At 38.0% G+C, this 21,025-nt stretch overlaps 1 protein-coding gene across 1 annotated transcript in view; it reads right to left on the reverse strand.

Annotated features, from left to right (window-relative positions):
• Positions 1-21,025, reverse strand: part of LPP (LIM domain containing preferred translocation partner in lipoma) — a 766,241-nt gene that overhangs the window by 416,608 nt on the left and 328,608 nt on the right. Inside the window, exon 4 of the mRNA XM_011999879.1 lies at positions 6,012-6,124. Coding sequence (XP_011855269.1) covers positions 6,012-6,124 — 113 coding nt within the window. The remainder of the gene's footprint in view (positions 1-6,011; positions 6,125-21,025) is intronic.

Here is a 21,025-nt window from a genome sequence, read left to right on the forward strand (position 1 = left end):
GGCGCGGTGGCGGGCGCCTGTAGTACCAGCTACTCAGGAGGCTGAGGCAGGCGAATGGCGTGAACCCGGGAGGCAGAGCTTGCAGTGAGCCGAGATCATGCCACTGCACTCTAGCATGGGCAACAGAGCAAGACTCCATCTTAAAAAAAAAAATATTCCAGTGCCAGTTTTGCTAAAACTTGAATTGATTTTCACATTATCATTGTTAAACTAAACACCTAAAATTAGTAAGTAGGAAAATGAGGCCAGGTATGGTGGCTCACACCTGTAATCCCAGCAATTCTCAGCCTGCCTCAGCCTCCCGAGTAGCTGGGACTACAGGCGCCCACCACCACGCCCGGCTAATTTCTTGTAATTTTTTTTTTTTTTTTTTGTATTTTTAGTAGAGATGGCGTTTCACTGTGTTAGCCAGGATGGTCTGGATCTCCTGACCTTGTGATCCACCCATCTCGGCCTCCCAAATACTGGGATTACAGGTGGGCAGATCACCTGAGGTCAGGAGTTCAAGACCAGACTGACCTATGTGGTGAAACCCCACCTCTACTAAAAATACAAAAATTAGCCGGGCATGGTGGGGCATGCTTGTACAGTCCCAGCTACTTGGGAGGCTGAGACAGGAGAATCGCTTGAACCCAGGAGGCAGAGGCTGGGCAACAGAACAAGACTCTGTCTCAAAAAAAAAAAAAAGATTATAAGCCACTATTCATCATACGCATATATGAGCTTTGAATTGTTTTCACAAGAATAGATGCTCAAGAGCTTTTGGAGGCTGACTTTAAAATAAACAATTTCAGAGATTTCTCTTCTTTTCTTTTCCACTAATTCTGGGCCTAGCTCATGTTACTCTGTGCTTACTCACTCCTTTGAAAAGTAACATCTCTCAGTAGCTTTATTCATCAACTCCTTGAGACATACAGCACCTGTCTCTCTCCCGGCCTGACCATTCCTCTGAGTTTGTATCATTTTTTAAAAGGGGAAAGAAAATCAGTGTGAGGACATCATAAAGGGACACATTTCTACTCAATAACAAAGAGAAATTTTTAACATTTGAAGTAATCACCAATGGACAAAACCCCTCTGTTTTCTAATGTGGAGGGACTGGAGTTACGTTAGCAATTCTGGCCATTTTGCAGGACCGAACAGAAAAGGAGAGATGAAAACTAGAGGTATGCAAATACTGAATAGTAGGCAAATAAAAGCAAGCCAAAGGACTGGGAAACAAACAGAGAAGCAGAATTAGAAGTTGTCAACTGGAAGTCACCAAGAAAAGACGAACAAAGATATCATAAAAAGAGGAAGTTAAATATTGAACCCCTGAATTCAAAGCCATCAGATGTCAGCAGGTAAGTCCCCACGGATCTGAAGGAAGTCTACCAGACAATTCAGAAATGTTTGCATTGGGTTTCCTGAAAGTGCAACATGTTTTGCCTTAATTTATATTAACAGTATAACTTGGCATCCAACAACAGGTCTGGGGATATCACCCTTATATTTAAAATAATAACAAGCCCCTACAGTAAATTGTCAATGGTTTCAGAACAAACAGTAGGTTCCACAGCTAGAAACACAAGGCCTGTCACGCTTACTTTGAGCTCTCCTTCCTCTGTGTTTTAATTCTTTTATTTTATTGCTGAACAATCCACTCCCCTATCTGAAAATTAAGGTCCCACCCAGCCATCAAAGTTCAGTTCAATTTAAATTGTTTCTATGAATCCTTCTTGCCTATCTCCAATCACAGTTAATTTACTTCCCTCACTCTCCACCACTAACTTAGGACTTAGATTATGCTTCTGATCAACATATGATGACTAAAGCATAATTTACCATAAAACGACTTAAATGACTGTATACGCATCTTCTGCATGTGATTCTGAGTACTGTATCTGATCTATCTCCTTATCCTGTAGCACTGCCTCACCTATCATAGTTACCCATAAACATTCTGTTATCTAGGAAAAAATTACAAGATTCAAACAACAGAAAGGGACTTGAATGTATCCACTCTAATTCCCTTGCAAGTCTGAAATTCTGAGACATGTACCTTCTTTGTAATCACCCTAAGGAATGTTATATAATACCTGCCTATGGGTTGACTGAAAAGAGGAAGAAATTACCAACTATGGGGTCAGATGAGAATAAAACCAACTGGCCAGTCGTGGTGGCTCATGCCTGTAATCCCAGCACTTTGGGAGGCCGAGGCAGGTGGATCACAAGGTCAGGAGTTCGAGACCAACCTGGCCAATATGGTGAAACCCCATCTCTACTCAAAATACAAAAAAATTAGCCAGGCGTGGTGGCAGGTGCCTGTAGTCCCAGCTACTCGGGAGGCCGAGGCAGGAGAATCACTTGAACCTGGGTGGTGGAGGTTGCAGTGAGCCGAGATCAGGCCACCGCACAGCAGCCTGGGTGACAGAGCGAGACTCTGTCTCTAAATAAATAAATAAATAAATGAATCTAACTAACTGACCGTCCCAAGGCTGAGACTCAGAGCATAAAACCTACGATGCCAAGTTCTAACGCTATAATCACTAGCATATATGTCTACTTACAAGAAGTATTCAATTTATACTGAATGAATGAAGAACAGATGAATTAATGAAGTGATTGCTAAAGTGTCACTACAAACATCACAGGTGTGGAGGTAACGCTGATCACCAACAGAAAGGCAAACGAAATCCCTCACCTGTTTTCCAAGTTTCATCTTTCCACATGAAAATGAATTGTTAAATCAAGAATCCTTAAGTCTAAATATTGATTTGCTTTTTTTGAAGAAATGAAAGCTTATAGCATATATCAAAAATTCAGACAGCCAAGCAAAACTCTGGCATCACCTGGTGCTTCCAAATAAAAACACGTAACCCTCTGCAATGAATCTCAGAGCCTTGCAGTCTGATAGGGAACTAAAGCAATACCAAGTTCATGGGCCATCTGGGTCAGCAGGAAGAAGGTCAAGGTCAGGAGTCAAGATTTTTCAGATTCACTAAGAGCTCTGTCAGAAACAAGAGGATCCACACCTTCTTGGGTCTCAGTTTCCCCATTTCCAAAAAAAAAAGGAAATTAATTTGGCAAGTACTTGAAAGGACTGTAACTAGATGCCTGGCGCCAGAGTTGGACTAAATGATCTCTAAGGTCCCTTTCTGCTCTCAAAATCTTACAACTCTTATAATCACTGTTAGTAGACATTCTTTTGGCTCTGACCTGAAAATCTGGCTGGAAACATAAACAGTCTTCTACATAAAAACACACATTTACCAGCTATAATTTGGACTTGGCAACATGAGGTTGTACCATAGCTGAGAGGAAAATGTGCAAAATTTCCTCCAGTGATAATGCTACTTTAGGCTATACCATGGCTCATATGTATACGTGCTACAAACCTAGGCCAGAGCAGGGCCAAGCCGCTGTCACATCTATGTCACTTCTACACAAGAGGAGGGCATGTTCATTTTCTTTTGAACTTACCAACAATCTTCCATATGAAGCGTCTCAAAAATAACAGGCCTCTCCCTACCAGATTTGTCCTTTTCCATTTGGCAAACTGTATTTTATTTTTTGTCTTCCTCCCTTCTGTTTTACAGAGAACATAAGCCAACATGGCAACAGGCGTTTTGTTTATTTCCTTTCTCTTCAAAAACAAAGCCATGGCTTGAGTACACCTAACAGAACAAGGTCCACCCGAAAAAAAACTTTTCATAAACTTTTGAAAGTGCCATGTTTGAATTTTTTAATGGAACCCACTGGAAAATCCTTACTATTCTTCTTATGTATTCATAGTGATTATCAATATGACATCAAAGTATTTGCATAGCCCTTTCGGTTTAATACTTTCAAATCCATCTGTATTTCATTTAATTGTAAGAGGTATATATATTTGTTTTGTTTTTAATGAAGACAAAACTGGGACTCAGCCTGCCTTGCTCAAGATCACACAACTAGAATAAGCTATGTAACTAGTTTTCAATCACGAGTCTTCCGTCACTACTTCAAACAACATTGTGAGAACTAAAGATTTAAAATGCAACAAAATAGTTTCCATGAAAAACTACGAGAGGAAACAGAGTCAGTGACTTTAAAAATTGTACATAGTAAACACGACACAAAAAACCAACCTCAGCAAAATACAACCAAAGGTATATTAAAGGCAACGCTAAGGATTTCTTCATTTTATTAAAAAATGACTAAAACTAAGAAAAATCACTCATATTGGTTTAATTTGCCAAGGGTTCTATCTGTTGCATAAAATAAATACAAACTTTATAGGACTCTTGTTCATCACTGGCATCTGATAGTTGATTTTATTAGTATACACCAAAACAAAATCCAAGACATTCACGGCCTATATTAGCAATACACATATTTTTTAATAGCCTTAAAAGATCTAGACTCCAAACTGAACCAGAACTTACTGGTTACAACTACAACTTACTGATTTCAAATGACAGATAATATTAAAAGCTTTTTCTGCTTCTTAATATCTACTATATGAAAATATGCTCACCAAGAAATCTCTATAGCTCATTCCCTCCTCTCCTTCTTCAAGTCCTCGTTTAAGTGTCTCCTTCTCAGTGGGGCCTAGGTAAGCCCTGAGCCCCTCCCTGTTTCCCCACTTATCCACTCTAATGTACTTTGTAAAGTATACATCTTGTTTATTTCCACTAGTTCCACAAACTTTTACGGTCCCTGAGGACAGAATGGCGTCTGCCTTTTTTGCTAGAACATTCCTAGTGCTTGAATAATGCCCACATAGGAACACAGAATATTTGTTGAGCGAATGAATCATTTCTTTCTTTGTCTCCTTCAACCTCAAATTTAGGAGAAAGAAAGGCAAATAATAGAACAAACCATTTAAGCAGTTGTTACCTCAGACTTTTTCTCTTTTACACTTCTTATTATAGGATATTTTAAACGTATACAAAAGTATACGTTTAAAAGACTGTATGCCTATATCAAAATATCTCATGTATGCCATAAATACATATACCTACTTGTACCTACACAAATTGAAAAGAAAAAATAATACTGTAAAACAAATGATAAAATTAATGAGCAATAATTCAGTATATTATATGTTCCACCAATGATATTAGGTATTTTTTAAAAGGTAGATTGAATAACAGAATAAACTTCGATGCACCCAACAGTTATCAAATCATAACCAACCCTATTTCTCCCATGTTCTGACTCAGTAGTTTCCGAACCTTATTATTTGGAAAAAAATTATCAGACACCATTCCATTTTATCTACAAATATTTCCAATGTTTCTCTAAAAGACAAAGAAGACTCATGTTTTTCTTCAATACATCTATATGAACATAGTCACACCTAAAACTATAACAACAATTCTATTACTTTGTTAGATTTTCTTCTTGACATAAAGCACTTCTTCAGCTTAAATGGTGGCAGCTTTCAGCAGTTACCTATGATCACAGTCTGAGAACCACTTCTAATGTCACATCTGATTCCAGCCCCGAGTTACTTTGCAATTACCACTCTCTGGAAACCAAGAGTTCTATATAATTGATATATATAATGTGCACCCTTGAACTTACCCAGAAGAGAAAACCCTAAGGATATTTGACGTTGCTTTTGCTAGAAAAAAATGTTGCTGACCACAAGGATCCACATTAACCAACTACAGCCTTAAAATGTCAGCCTTACTCATTTGGATGCAATATTTGTAGATAGAGAACACAGCAATAAAAAAGACATGGCTGTATGTCCTCCAAAATAACAAGGAAATGTTGCCTTCTCAAATGGTATTCCTAAAAAAAATGGTTTTGGGATCTGAAACAAAATTAGTAGGCAAAAGGATTTTGAGGGCTTCGGAGGGTAAGCCAGCAGAACTCTGGGAAGCTTGAGTAGGGTATGTTGCATTAAAATACCTTAGATCTTCGTAAGTTGTAAAGCTCTCAATCGGCCCTGGATAAATGTTTATCCAGCACGGAAACAATCATGAAATTCATGAGCTCCCTAGGATGGCTATAAACATGACTTTAACTTCAGTTCTTACCTGTACTTTGAAAGCCTCTTCATCAAGAGGCGGTGGAGGAGGAAAGTTTCCAGAGATAGATGGAAGGGCACTGGAATCATCTAGAGGTGGAGGTGGGGGTGGAAGAAAATCACCTACAGAAAAGAAGTACACACATGAAGTTAATAAGGATGCAATGTTATAGTACTCTTATGATATATTTGCTGGCATTTTACTTCTTTATTATTGGCTTTGACACATAATTTTTTGTATTGCATAGGAATTATTCCCCATCTTAATTAGTAGCCTTAATTAGTAGTCTTAACTTTCAGAAGAAAGAGGATCAGATTTGATATTTAGAAATGGTATAAAAGCTAGTCTAGAGGGGTCAATATATTAAGTAAAGCAAAGAGTGAGCTTGGGTGGGGGATAGGGTTACCGAATTTTATACGCCTTGGTGCTTGCCCTCAATACATTTTCAATCAAATAGAGTAGGAAAAAAATTGTACACAACTAAAGATAATGCAAGGTGCAATTTATGAAGATGCACGAATAACCTCTGGAAATTAAGATAAAGTGGAGGATCATGGAAGTCTCAGTGGATCATATAATTTTCCTGAAACATGATGTAGAAAGCACGTCCATCCTTGGCAGAGAGACAGGAGAATATAGGCATGGAGATCAGAAAGTTCAGAGCATAGAGAATAAAAAGCAAGTCATGACACAGGAAAAACATGGGACACAGGAATGTAAAATAATGTCAGCGGGTTATAAAAAATATGTGATAAAATTAAGCTTTTTACATGTTGCACATCGAAATAAGGGTTTGAATCTTATCATGCATGCAGCAGAGATCCACCAAGGATTTCTGAGAAAGAAACACTTGGTTATAATATGATTTACTAAAGACTAATTTAAAAGTCCATACAGGACAGATTAGGAGAAAAGAATAAGAAACAACCAATTTAGAAATCTATACATAATCCAGGCAAGAAGTAATGAGACTTCGAGACACTGAGAAAAACCTAGCATCTCTCACCAACAAGAGTAGCACACTGCTGTTAGAGTTATTGAGGGAATGAATCTAATCTCTGCGATCTAAGTTATACACATATATCCAAGAGCTTTACGGTTCCTGATATGAAATCTTTTTAAACAGTCTGCAAAAAATTGTATTGGAGAAACAGAAACTACTACCTTTTAACCTTTTCTTTATTTGTTCTTTTCCTATTAAAAATAATGTTTTTGATGTGTTGGAGAAGAGATCTTTTCTATTTATGGATGAGTAGCTTTTCCTTGCATTTTAGTTGCGCAACACTTAGTGGGGTAGGGCAGCAGTCTCCATCATTAAATGAGTTGCTTTTGGATATTACCAAAACATCATAGTTTAGGCCCTCAGAAATAAAAGTATAAGAATGGAAGACCGAGCACAGTAGAATGACTATGAGTAGGTTTCCTTGTTCTGATACACCTTTGAAATGGTTCAGTTGGCCTCTATTTGCCTTATAAATAACAGTCTTAGAATTGAAAGTATAGCTAAGCCAAGAACTGTCAGGTCTAGCCCCAAGCCAAATTCAGACTGCTAAGCAATCAAAAGCACTATCTCTCGAGTACTCTGCTTACTAGACTCGCAGCTTGCCAGGCAGTGTGCTAAGATTTTCATACACTGCCACCGAATCATACAACAACCCTCAGTGCTGATGGTTCTCAAACTTTCGAGTTCATCAATATCTCCGGAATGCCTTATTAAAATACAGATTTCTGGGTCCTGGATCCAATAATTTGCATTTCTAATAAGTCCCTGGGTGATTGATGCCTTTGGGTCTGAGAACACACTTTAATAACCACTGCATGTTATTACTACTTCAGACCCACAGGATAAGAAACGTTCAATAACTTACATCATAAAGAAGATGTTCTACTTCTCTTATTCTGTGGGTGCACAAATTTGGGGAAATAATTTGTCCATATCTTTATGATGATTATAAATCCCATAAACCTGTATTCATTCCATTCAGTAGTTTTAAACATTGGTTAAATACCAGAATCACCAAGGAAACACATTTAAAAATGCTGATGTCTGAATTCCATCTCACAGCAATTCAATCAGAATCTTGGGGATAGAAGACAGGGAGTGAGGGGGTCAGGCACCAGGACACCTATAAAACCTAAGTGATTCAAACCTGCAGCCAGGATTGAGAAACTTTCATTCGGCCACAGACAGCATGAAAAAGTATTTCATACCTGTTAATTAAAATGAACTGTCAAGAAGTTCTTTACTGCCTTTAAAAGTCTTAATGTATGAAAAGAATGCTCACAATGAGATCTCAGGCAATGAGGCAAAAAAGGTTTAGGTTGCTGATTACCAACTCAAGTTCACAACCTAATTTCCAGGTTCAAATGTTCTATCTGAACCTATGCTGTATGAGTCCGTTCTTTCACTGTTATAAATAACTGCCTGAGAACGGGCAATTTATAAAGAGGTTTAATTGACTCACAGTTCTGCAGCCTTGACAGGAAGCATAGCTGGAGGGCCTCAGGAAACTTACAATCACGGCAGAAGGTGAAGGGGAAGCCAGCACATCTTACATAGTGGCAGGAGAGAGACAGCATGAAGGGGGAACTGCCATACACATTTAAACCATCAGATCTTGTGAGAACACACTCACTATCACAAGAACAGCATGAGGGAACCACCCCCATGATCCAATCCCCTCCCACCAGATCCCTCCCTTGACACGTGGGGATTACAATTCAAGACGAAATTTGGGTGGGGACACAGAGCTAAACCATATCACTATGTCTTCTTCATACCCACTTCATAAAAGGATTCCTGGGCCCCCCTCTTATACTTCATCAGATTCTGTTACATCACGGGAAATTTTCAGAGCATCAGACAGTATCAGAACTGAACAAAATCTTGGAGATCACACTATCAAACAGAGGCCCTGGGTGATTGATGTGATTGGGTCTAAGATCACACTTTGAGAACCACAACATGTTATTCCTACTTTAGACCCATAAGATTGGAAAGGTTCAATAAACTATGTCATAAAGAAGCTACATGAAAAGTCCAAAATGTCACCACAAATAAATCTTAAAAAGTACAGCTGTCTGTCCCTTCCAAATATATCCTTCTTTACTCTGTTTCTCTAACAGAACTTAGACATAGTGAGGCACAGGTTGATGACAATCCTGGGCGGGCCAAAAAGAACAAAAAAGAAAAGTGGAATGTTTTTGTTTGTTTTAAGAAACAACTTGAAAAGATGGACTCTATATTCTAAGCATGAAAAGGCAGATGTTAAAAAGCCCTCATGATAAACACATAATTATCCGCTTTATTTAGATCAATTATTAAGTCAGACCAAAGTTTTCAGTTCTTTAAGCTTCACCATCAAAGGGTCCTTACTGCATTCCGTAGAGAGGAGCCACATTTTCAAAAGATGTAGAGGAACGGGCAAATGTCTCAAAAACAGATACAAATCTGATAAAAGGAGAGGAAATAGGTCCCTTGGAGAAAGGCATAAAGTAACTGGGATACTTTCAATGAAAAACTGCTAATAACTATCCTAAATCAGACTGAAAGTTTAAGAGAATTCTAACTTAAAGCTCATCATTTTAATAGACAAGCAAATAAAGGGAAATGCCTCTAAGTTGCTGTGAAAATAAGTTCAGCTTTAGAGAAAAGGCAGAATTCTCATATTTAAGAAAAATGGGAAAATGAAAAGAACTGAATTTATGAGTAGAAGAAGGGGGAAGGAGGTGTTCTCCATTCTAATAGATTTCTGCAAACAATGAAACAATGAAAGAGCATGGGGCTTTGATTCCTAGGTGGTGATCCTTCTGGAGAAAAGCCCCTGGATGAAATGAACTGCAGTACCTGCCAGCCACCACAGGTAAGCTGTAGATTTTCATATGAGTGCGTGCCCTATCCTCTCTGCCTTGCTTCCCAGATTCTGTGACCTACAGGGAAACGTACAACTCACCTCCCAGACTGTGAGACACACAGGCAAGCTTTAAAACAAAACAAAACAACACAAAAAAATGTCATCCAGCAATTGGCAGCGATATATTAAATCTAAAATGGAAATGTCCAGTTTTAGAAGCGGTAGAGTGGTCATAGACACGTGCCTTCAGACCTGGTCCCTCCATACTCCTCCACTCGTCATCCAAATCCTACCTACATACAAAATATATTTATGCCTCAATTTTCATGTAAAATGGTTTATTCAAAGTTACATAGCTGGTGAAATACAGAGCACGAAATGGATTCTCACTCTCTTGGAGAGATGCTGAGAAGTATCTTGCTTGATTTGCTCCATGTGAATCCAAATCACTCAGCTAATATTCAAAAGGTTTTTGCTGTGTGCAAGAGGTAGCAGCAAGAAAGAGTTAAACGAGGAGTTGGACAAATCAAGTATTCCGTCTCTGATTCCCAAACACTACTTTCTGCCAATTTACTTCAGAAAACAGCCTGTCAGGCATATTGTTAACTCGAAAAGGGAGTGAGGAAAAACTCCGGAGGACCTAGCTATGCATATTTCTCAAGCTCTCCCTTTTAGCCCAGGGGTAAAAAGGATGGAGCAGTGAGAAGCAGGGATGCTTAGCTGGGACTGCCTGAACTTATTCCCCACTGTGGTTACCCTAACACTTGAGTCAGTCAGATACGAAAGGCATCTCCCTAACGCGGAGCTTGGTCATCCCTTTATGACACAAAGGCCCCCATCAGAGGGTGAAGATAACAAGAATTTACCTGCAAAGTAAGTAAATTACTACTTACGGGTAATTGTGGAAGAAAAACACATGGGAACAATTCAACTCTGACTATCAACCAAGTTTGGATTCGTTTACTCTTGTATAACAAGAAAACAAAGAAAGCATTACACTCTTCTTCAGCTAAATACCCATATAAAACCCACACACACATCCTAGGATTTAGATAGCAGTCCTTTTTGTGCCTCATATACAGTTCTATCAGAGCATCCGTAATACTTGATTGTATTTGTGTGTTATGATCACTCCCTCCCGGTTAGAACTGAAGCTTCTCACAAGTAGAGTCCACTCATGATTTATCTTTATATGCCCATCTCTAGTCACAGATCTGGGCCAGAACATCCTTAGTAACTGTAGGTCGAATGACTGAAAAATAAAAACTCATTCAATTCCTTAACTGATGTTTAAATAAATGACCTGGTGTCTTTGACCCGTACGTCTCAAATGTCAATGTTCCAATCATCAGCGAATCTAGATCAAATGCAGACTCTGATTCAGGTCCACACTGGGGCTACAGATTCTGCATTTCCAACATGCTCTCAGGTGTTGGTGACATAGATCCACGGGCTGCACTGGCAGTGACATGGCTCTAGCTTCCGCTAGCTGGCAGCTACTGCTTCTCCCACTTTGTTGAGGGGATAATTTTTGGTTGTTGGAGGTAAACATAAAACCATTAGATACTCCACAAGTTAATAATGTTCTAAATTATGAAGCCAAAAGAGACTGGGTTGGAATACACACACATAAACACACACACATACACACAAACACACACACACATGGTGAACAATGAACAATTTTTTAAATCATGGTTAGCAAAGCATAAGTTTCAACTAAAGACAGTTATTCATTTCCATTACCAGTAAATAGTGGCCAGGCACATGGCTCACGCCTGTAACCCCTGCATTTTGGGAGGTTGAGGCGAGCGGATCAGGAGGTCAGGAGTTCAAGACCAGCCTGGGCAACAGGATGAAACTCAGTCTCTACTAAAAATACAAAAATTAGCAAGGTGTGGTAGCAAGCACCTGTAATCCCAGATACTCAGGAGACTGAGGCAGAGAATTGCTTGAACCGGGAGGCAGAGGTTGCAGTGAGCCAAGATGGAGCCACTGCACTCCAGCCTGGGCGACACAGCAAGACTCCATCTCAGAACAACAAGAAAACAAAAAACAAAACAAAACAAAAAACAAACAAACAAAAACAGTAACTAATACAGAAAAAAATATATGTTTGAAGGGAAAATAGTACAAAATTTTAAGTCCGAAAACTTAAAACACAAACCCCAGCTCCACCCTTTACTTCAGGCAAGGCAATTCTACAGTCCCAGACTCAGTTTCCCTCATCTATGAAATGAGGATAACCGTAGCTACTTCACAGTGTCAATCTGTGGATCAAAGCAGCTAAGATAGGAACTTTGAAACTTTTTTAACACAACCTAGAGTAAAAAAATATATTTTATATAATGTGGTAATATTGCTATCTAGATATGTACACATACATGTATACTAGAAAAAAAGGATTTCATGAAACCATAACTACTATATAAATAAAACACACATTGAAATGTTCTGCTATTAAAAAAAAAAAAAAATTGGTTGTGACCCATTAAATCGACTGTGACCCAGAAATAGGTCTCAATTTACGTTTTGAACATAACTGAGCTAAATTATATGCAAGACATTAGTACAATGTCTATATTATACATGACCTTATGCACAAGAGGGCAAATGAATCTAAACTTGATCACTCAGAGGAGGAGACCAAGCTCCCTGAACAAGGTTCCTTAAAGAGAAAAAGTGAGAGGATAAAACAAATGTAGCAGCAATGATGATCTCCATAAGGCAATGGAATTATGCCACAGCTATAATGTACACCCCACAGACTACAGGCAATTTATTATGAAGCTAAATAACTGAAGACTTCATTTACAATTTCAACTTCAACTCCATCTTCAATTTGCATCAAAATATGTGTGCCACCAAGAAAACTGCACCAGAAAGCACCTTGGGTGAAATGTTTTTAAATGAAGCATTCAAGGCCTAGGACAGCATGTATAATGTTATCATTTGTTTAATAATGTATATGCATATCTGTATGTATTACCACGGACTATCTTTTAAATGGAGTCCCAAACTATTGATAACAGCAAGTTGTCTCTATGAAGCTAAATTTTGCAACTGAGGAATGAAAAGTGGAAGGGAAATACTCTCCATTATACAAATTCTTAACCTGTCATTATTTTACCCATTTATAATTTTTAAATAACACGTATGCACAAAACAGAAATTTTCAGTACCTGAAAATGTGTCATCTCCAAATATTCAGCTGAGTAAGGTTTTAAAAACTACCAGGAAATGCATTACGGCAAAGGCCAAGAGAAAAATTGAGGATATATCCCATTTAATGCATCACTTCTCGGCCTTCTCAACCTATTTACAGTGCACTGGTTGGAACTAACAATATGAAAGCAATTGCACTGATTTGCTCAACATGCTGTTTCTGTTAGAGATGAAACCTTTTCCAGCTCTTTTCCTGTCCCATTCTGCCCTTCTCTCTGACATGGAAGGGGTTACTAATTTGACTGATCCAGCTACTACCGTGAAAGTCTCAGTTTTAGAAAGCAATACCCAGGAAATCTCCTTCTTAAACTTTCTGCTTCAGACCTCTGAGCATCTGGCTCCCAGGACAGACCAGCTGGAAGGTTGTACTTCTTGACTCTAAAGCGAAGGATCAGAATGTCAAGCCAGGTCTTCAGGAGCTACAGCTCATTGAGTATGTTGACTTCCAAGATATAGTGGTGTGAGGAAGATATGGGATAAAAATTCTGCTTGTTTCTAGAGTCAAAGTCTCTGCGCTATCTCAGTGGGATCACAGACGTCTGTCCCAGAGGGAGAGCAAGCACTTATGAAGTTATTACTAAAGCAGCACCTGGACTCTCATTTTGCTCCCGTTTCTACAGTGCGAAACTCCTTTGAGAACTCTCTGGGAGAAGTGATAATTATCAGGGCAAGGCTTGGCCATTCCATGTTCTCTGTCCACGTTGCCATCAAAATAGCACAATATATCTCCCTTCAATGACACCTCTTCCTCTGTAAATAAGATATGTGACCTTGACCGAGCAACATTAATTTTTTAGTTATCAAGCTAGATATCCTTAAACTTCAGGTTCCTTTTATACATTACAAAAATTAACCCTTCTATTTTTCTTCCATTTGTATTTTCTGCTATTTAACTAGAAAACAAATGATTAATTCTGATAATACTCAATTTGCTAACAAATTAATTTAAAAGGCAGGACTAAGATTGAAAATATAGATGAAACACAGAATTGATAATAGTATAGGGAAACCAGCATTCTCATATGCTACTGCTACTAAACTTTTCTCAAGAAAATTTGGCAAGAGGAATCAAAAGCCTTAAAGATATTTATAAACTTTAATTCAACAATATCACTTTTAATAAATTATCCTAACAAAGAAGTAACTTAACATGTAGAGGAGCATGTTAAGGAAACTTCATCACAAAGCAATGTAATGCAAAAACTCAGAATGTTCATTACCATGGTACTGTTTGAAAAATAAATTGCAATCATACACTGGGAAAATGTGTGGTCACCAAAATGATGATGTTGATCTACATCTTATATCTATTTATTCATCGAGTGCCATCTATATATCATACATTATTCTAGACCCCAGGGAAAAACAAACAAACAGAACAAACAAAGTGTGCTCCTCCACGAACTGTCATGGAACTTATACTCTAACAGAAGAAGAATGCTTAAAAAGTAAATAAAACATACTGACTATCAAATGGTGAAAAGGGCTATAATGAAATATAGGGCAAGGAAGAGGGTTGGGACTGCTAGGTGGTGGTGGGTGTTGCAATTTTAAAGAAAAAAAACGAATATGGCCTCACCAAGGTGATATTTGGGGAAAGACATAAATCTAGTAAGGAAGTAAGTATTGGCATATCTGGGGGAAGAACATAAAACATTGCTTTTCATATCTTTTTTTTAATGTATATATATATTTTTGAGACAGAGTCTTGCTCTGTTGCCCAGACTGGAGTGCAGTGGCACGATCTCGGCTCACTGCAAGCTCTGCCTCCCAGGTTCATGCTGTTCACCTGCCTCAGCCTCCCAAGTAGCTGGGACTACAGGCGCCTGCCACCACGCGTGGCTCATTTTTTGTATTTTTAGTAGAGATGGAGTTTCACCGTGTTAGCCAGGATAGTCTCGATCTCTTGACCTTGTGATCCACCCACCTCAGCATCCCAAAGTGCTGGGATTACAGGCGTGAGCCACCACGCCCAGCCTGTTTTTCATATCTTATCATGTAAGAAACAAGGGAGGTTACTGAATAGTGCTTAAATATGGTCCCAATTTTATACAGGCCGGTATGTTAACAGGGGTTGTCTATAGCTCATGAGATCCTAAGCATTGTTTTTAATTTTTTACCCTTTTGGCTTAATTATTATACAATAAGTGAATTACAGGCATGCGTTTTTTTAAAAAAAAACCAAAAATAAGATACTTTAAAATGAATCGCAGAATCTACTCAAACCCAGTGTTTAATTTTAATGCATCAGTATATGTACTCAAGCCAAAATTTAATGTCCCTGTCATCTTTCTAAATAACTTAGCTTGAAATGCTCTTTGAGATTCTCAAATTAAAAAGCAAGAAGAATTATCTTTAAAGTAGATGACGTCTCCCTGATTTTAAATTGGACAGTTTCACTCCATATTTAGCTAATACAGAATATATCTGAGACGCTAAGAGTCCTCTTTTATAATCACAAATAAGTACCCTGTACGAACGTGAGACACCTCAGTGTATTACATGAGATACAAACATACTATAATTCTCTATCATGCAGTGGTTGGATAACGAATTCAATTTCTCAGTAGAAAACATTAAATGGATTTCAAAGAGTATGAAATTAAGACGACAGTCTAGTTCTGCAAATTGACTAGCACCAAATAGCACTTTTGAATCCACCGAGTATCATTTGTTTTACAAAAACATAGTAATTGTTATCCAAACAACAAACCACACCATATATTTTTGACTTCCAAAGATGAGCATCCAAAACAAATAGGGCAATGAGTTGAGCTTAACGCATCAATCTTCTATCAGCTAGTGAGATATCTTTAGCTCCAATGCGAAAAAGTAAAATTACCTCAATTTAAAAATGAAACAAAAATCTAAAAATTCGTGTGATGGACAGAAAATGAGGCAACATCCCAGGAAAACAACAACAACAAGTCTTAATTTACCAGTAGAAACAAAGAAGCTTGCAAACAAATATCAGAGTGCTGACAGAATAGTCCAAAAACATCATTTCCCCTTAGAATTGGGACATTATCCTGTGGTGGTCATTGAGGCCAGAAGCTTACCACCTCTCCAAAGACAAGGATGGTGCCTGAGGGAGCATGGTTTCATAAGGAAAACACTTTAAATAGGGCATTTAATTTATGTCACCACCGCTGTCTTTGGTTATAGAGGGAACCATCCTCATCATCAGTGACAATGCCCTCTTCCTTCCTGCGGCAGCTTGATTACAGCCAATATCCTCTCTTTGTTAGCTTAATTGGATAACTATTGGTTTCCCCTACAGACTAACAGCTCCCTGAGGGCAGGCTCTCTGTTGTACTAATCTCTACATAAAGCATATAGAACACATATGAGACACTCAGTAAATAGTAATAATATTATTGCTATAAATTATTATTGGTACAAAACTACATATATTACATTGAATAGAACTCTGATAGAATGAGCACACGAACTTTTCCCATGGTCAACTTTGCCACTTTTAAATACTGACATAAGGTCAACAATGTACTACTATACTGGTAGGTCATAGGTCCTTCATGATACCAATAGCTACACAGTTAATAACCTGTCTCAAAGTAGCCATCTAGTTAGGTTATTTGTTTGTTTCCACATTATCTTACTGAGGGTATGTCTTCAAAGTATAGGAACAGAGTCCTCATCCTTAAGTCACCACCTGGTTATGGGGGCACCCTAGCCTCCAGAAATATTGCAACCATCGGTACTCTATTGATCTTCTCCAATAAAAGATCTGTTGATAAGCCTTACATATTACCTATTTGTCTATCTATCTATCTATCCATCTATCTATCTATCTATATCCCTTAGAGTATATAGAGATGTTTACATTTTCTTTTTAATCCCATAAAAGAGAGATGGAGATGAAGAAAGAGCAGAGAAATGGGGGAAGGGGAAGGATACATGTCATAGACAGAATTTCAAAATGCTTATGCTTGAGGTATTGAAACTCATCTGACTTTTAACCAGGGGTGTGTATTGGAATCTCCTGGGGCACTTTCTCCCATGACATACACCCAGACTTCACTCTAGAATTCTTAATTCAGAATCTGTGGGGTCAGGACCCAGACAAGGACCTTGCAAAGCTCCTTCAATGATTCTGGTGCATAGCGCTGGTTAAGTATCATTGACTTTCTGGAAAAACAAAGATTGAACAACTCTCTGATATTAAAGATGACTAAGGTGACAAGGCAATAAAATGCAATATGTGATTCTGGATATAATTCTAGACCAGAAAAGAGACATCACTAGGACAATCAATGGGATCTAAATAAGGTTTATGTATTAGAAGGAAGTATTATGTCAGTGTTTACCTGGTTTGGGTAACTCTACCGTGGTTATGTAAGATGTCAACACTTGGGAAAACTGGGTCATGACTAAATGAGAATCCTTTATACTATTTTCAACCTTTCTGCAGGGTCTCGAATTATTTCAGAATGAAAAGTCAAAATATATGTTTTAAATTTTAAGGAAAAAGTAAGTCATTGAACTAGTCCAATAACTTTTTTAATAGATGAATAAATTTTCCACCAGTGTGGTAGAAAAACAGTCAAAGAGTGTAGAACCACACGAAGCCACCCACTGTGACCCCAAATATCCTAACTTCTAGCGAAGGACACATTTACCACAGCACATGGCAGACTTAGTGTCAGAAACTCAGACTTCTTGGGAATGATGAGAAAACCCGCTGTACCCCTACAAATTCAGAAGACTATGAAGAAGAGAAGAGGTTCTTACTATTTAGGAGACTTGAAATAAATGAACAAGAACATGTAAAATATCTCCAATAAAATCCAGGCTGAATGCAGCATGGCTAGGCTGATAATCCTACCTCGATGATCAGCGGCAATTAAACCCCATAAAACTTCCTTTTCCCCAATGTTGGGGCTCATTCTCTTGCTTCAAGAGAATCCCCGAAGACAAGGATGGCTACATGAGGCCAGGGCCTTCTGTGATTTCTCCAGTATTCATCTTTTATGCACAAATGACTTCAAATTCTTCTCACTGAGAAATTCTTGTTACTATTTATATAAAATGATGCCAACCATTACTCACTCTCCTTCAACCCTGACATTTATTTCATCAAGTCTGAAGCTTAGCAAATGCATAAATGCTTTAAAAATAATCAAATAGAGACACTCATTTCATTTCAAGGTGGTTGTTTTTTGGCATGTATTTTTTTTTTTCCAAAGGAATACTGGAGCTGACAGGTACTTGCACTAAAAATTTACTTCACCACCTGCTAGCTGAAATATTGCTTTCATGGATTTATATTGTATTAAAAGGTCACTGGCTGTTTAAGTCTTAAACAGTTTTAATCATTCTAAAAGTCTCTTAACAGTAAGAAAAGGAAGCTCAGAACAAACAGCAGCAGGGACTCTAATTAAAAGGGCCAATTCATCTAATTTTATTTGGGGTTAATTATTCAGGATTCACTCTTTGATGTGTAAGGAATAGCAATTAGTAATTTTAGTGATTTGAGAATCATTGGAGGTGTAATCAGTTAAAATGAGTGAGTGTTTACAACACAAGATGGTGAATTAGTCTCTCTCAGCTGGAGAACAGGAACATTAGGCTCCAAGAGATCAAGGCTAAGGATTTCAGACCTTAGTAATAATAGTCACTTCAAAATAAAACGCATGTCAACAGCCATCTAGCACTCTGTTTACTCTTAGCTGAGACAAGGCACAGAAGCTTCATGAAACTGCCTTTATCCAGATCTTGATTCTTGCTGCTGTCCCCAACCACTTCCCAGTAGCTGGCTCTTGAGCCATGATAACCATAAATGCATTCGATTAAAAAAGCAATTCTAAATGAATATACCATTTATAAGTAAAATAAGACCCAGAATAATTTTGGTACTCACTGATTTCACCTCTGAATTTATGATTGCTGAATGAGCATCATCAAATGAACCTCTAGCTCAGTGCTCAAATCTGAATTTAGGTAGGATAACCCACAGACCTAACTTCCTGCTGTGTGCTCTATTTTTCTATTTACCTCCTCACAGTTCTCCCTATCACAAAAGCTGCAAACCCTTTTCCTTTTTGTCTTAACCACCCACTCTGAATACAAACAAGCTATATTAAATTACGCAAAATTTTTCTAATTCATTTACTGGTCTGCATCTCCATTGCCACCAAAATACCTAATGCATAGTTACCTCATATCTAGACTAAACAAATAGCCTAATAGTCAACATTCTTCCTAACCTAGGTTTTTCCAATGTATTTGATATAACTGTTTCTAGATTTAGAATGTCATGGTTCTCTTTGAATAGCCAAAGCAATCTTGAAAAAAGGATCAAGTTGGAGGACACTCACTTCCTGATTTCACAGCTTATCACAAAGCTACAATTATCAAAACAGTATGGTCCTCACATAAGAACAGACATATAGACAAATGGAATAGAGTACAGAGCCCAGAAATAAACTCTCTAAATTATGGATAATTGATTTTATGGCAATTATGCTGACGTTTTATAGAATTATGGTTTGAGAGTATCATTGAAAGCTTGGTAAATGTCTGTTCTGAGCCTCCCAAGATTTGACAAGACCTCATTCTGGAAAGGAGGAATCCTCTAACTGGATGGGCCTCTTATGAGGCAATGGAGAGGAACTTGATAAGCTTTGTTGTCAAAGTTTGTCATCAAACTCTGGAATGTACTGGTGAGTAGGTATCCTTTGAGATTACTACTGCAATCAGCAGCATTGGACATTTTATATTTCAGAATGCTGACTTTTGCTAAGCCACATACCTAGTAATCTGCCAGAATGCTTCCTCTGGCTTCCCGGACACCAAGACTTTGCTCATGCCTCTGTCTCCATTAAGAGTTTCCTCTCCACCATTTCTTCATACCCGAGCCCAAGCTATTCTTGGAGGCCCATGTCACCCTACACTGCTGCCCTTTGACACCAGATGAAAGCATCCTCCCACCTTCAGCCCTCTGTAGTAACTTTAGAGCACTTAGCAAGGTGGACCTTGTGGAAAATTCATGAGACATTTACCTCACTAAACTGTGTGCTCCTTGAGGGCAGACATCATGTATGAGTCATCATTCTATCCTAAAAGCACCTCTTCCAATGCCTCACAGAGCTGAGGTGGAGAAGATTATATTTCCTGAGTGGATATACGCAGGAATTCTTGACAACAACACCCATAAATCCTAGCCCAATAAATTAGACTTGAAAGGAAGATTGAGAAACTGAGAGACTACCAATTTCAAAATCTGTGTGTATGTGGTTTATGTGTGCAGATGTGTGTGTGTGTGTGAGAGAGAGAGAGAGAGTGACACAGAGAGAGAGAGAGAGAGAGAAGAAAAGAGAGATTGAAAGAGGGAGACTCAACTGAACATCACCATGGGGATGATCTCGGCAAAAGGAATACCCTCACCTCAATCACTGCTGCAGTTAGGTAACTTACGTATATAAAAAAATAGCTCTGTGACATTAAAATGTGTAAGTTTTTGTCCACTTGTAGCCATTTACTAGATGTGTGTGAACTTAGGGAAATCATGAAACTTTAGAGTCTCAAGATTTTTGTTTGTAAAATGAAAACAACAGCACTTACCTTTTATACTACTCAGGGCTGTAAAGACCAAAGTGTTTAAATTTAAAAATACGACACCCTGGTTATTCTTCAGATTGTATAAATCTTTCTTCTTTTACTGAATTTAAAAATATCATAAAAACTATAATGTCCTACATAAAAAATAACTTATTTTTACTGTGAGATTATTCTTTATGTGACTTACCCAGAAACACATTCTTCACAAACATTTAGAAGTCCAAATATAAAATATAGTTAAGTGTTTATTGAATAGATGCTTTACCGTTAACATGGCTCTTTAGCACACCAGGGTTCCAAAGAGTTAGGGGTAAAAGAAAGAGAGGGAGTGAGAGAAAAGCATAAGACCATAACTAAAACAAT

Source organism: Mandrillus leucophaeus, unplaced genomic scaffold (assembly GCF_000951045.1).
Source record: "Mandrillus leucophaeus isolate KB7577 unplaced genomic scaffold, Mleu.le_1.0 Scaffold607, whole genome shotgun sequence".
NCBI classification, from domain to species: domain Eukaryota; kingdom Metazoa; phylum Chordata; class Mammalia; order Primates; family Cercopithecidae; genus Mandrillus; species Mandrillus leucophaeus.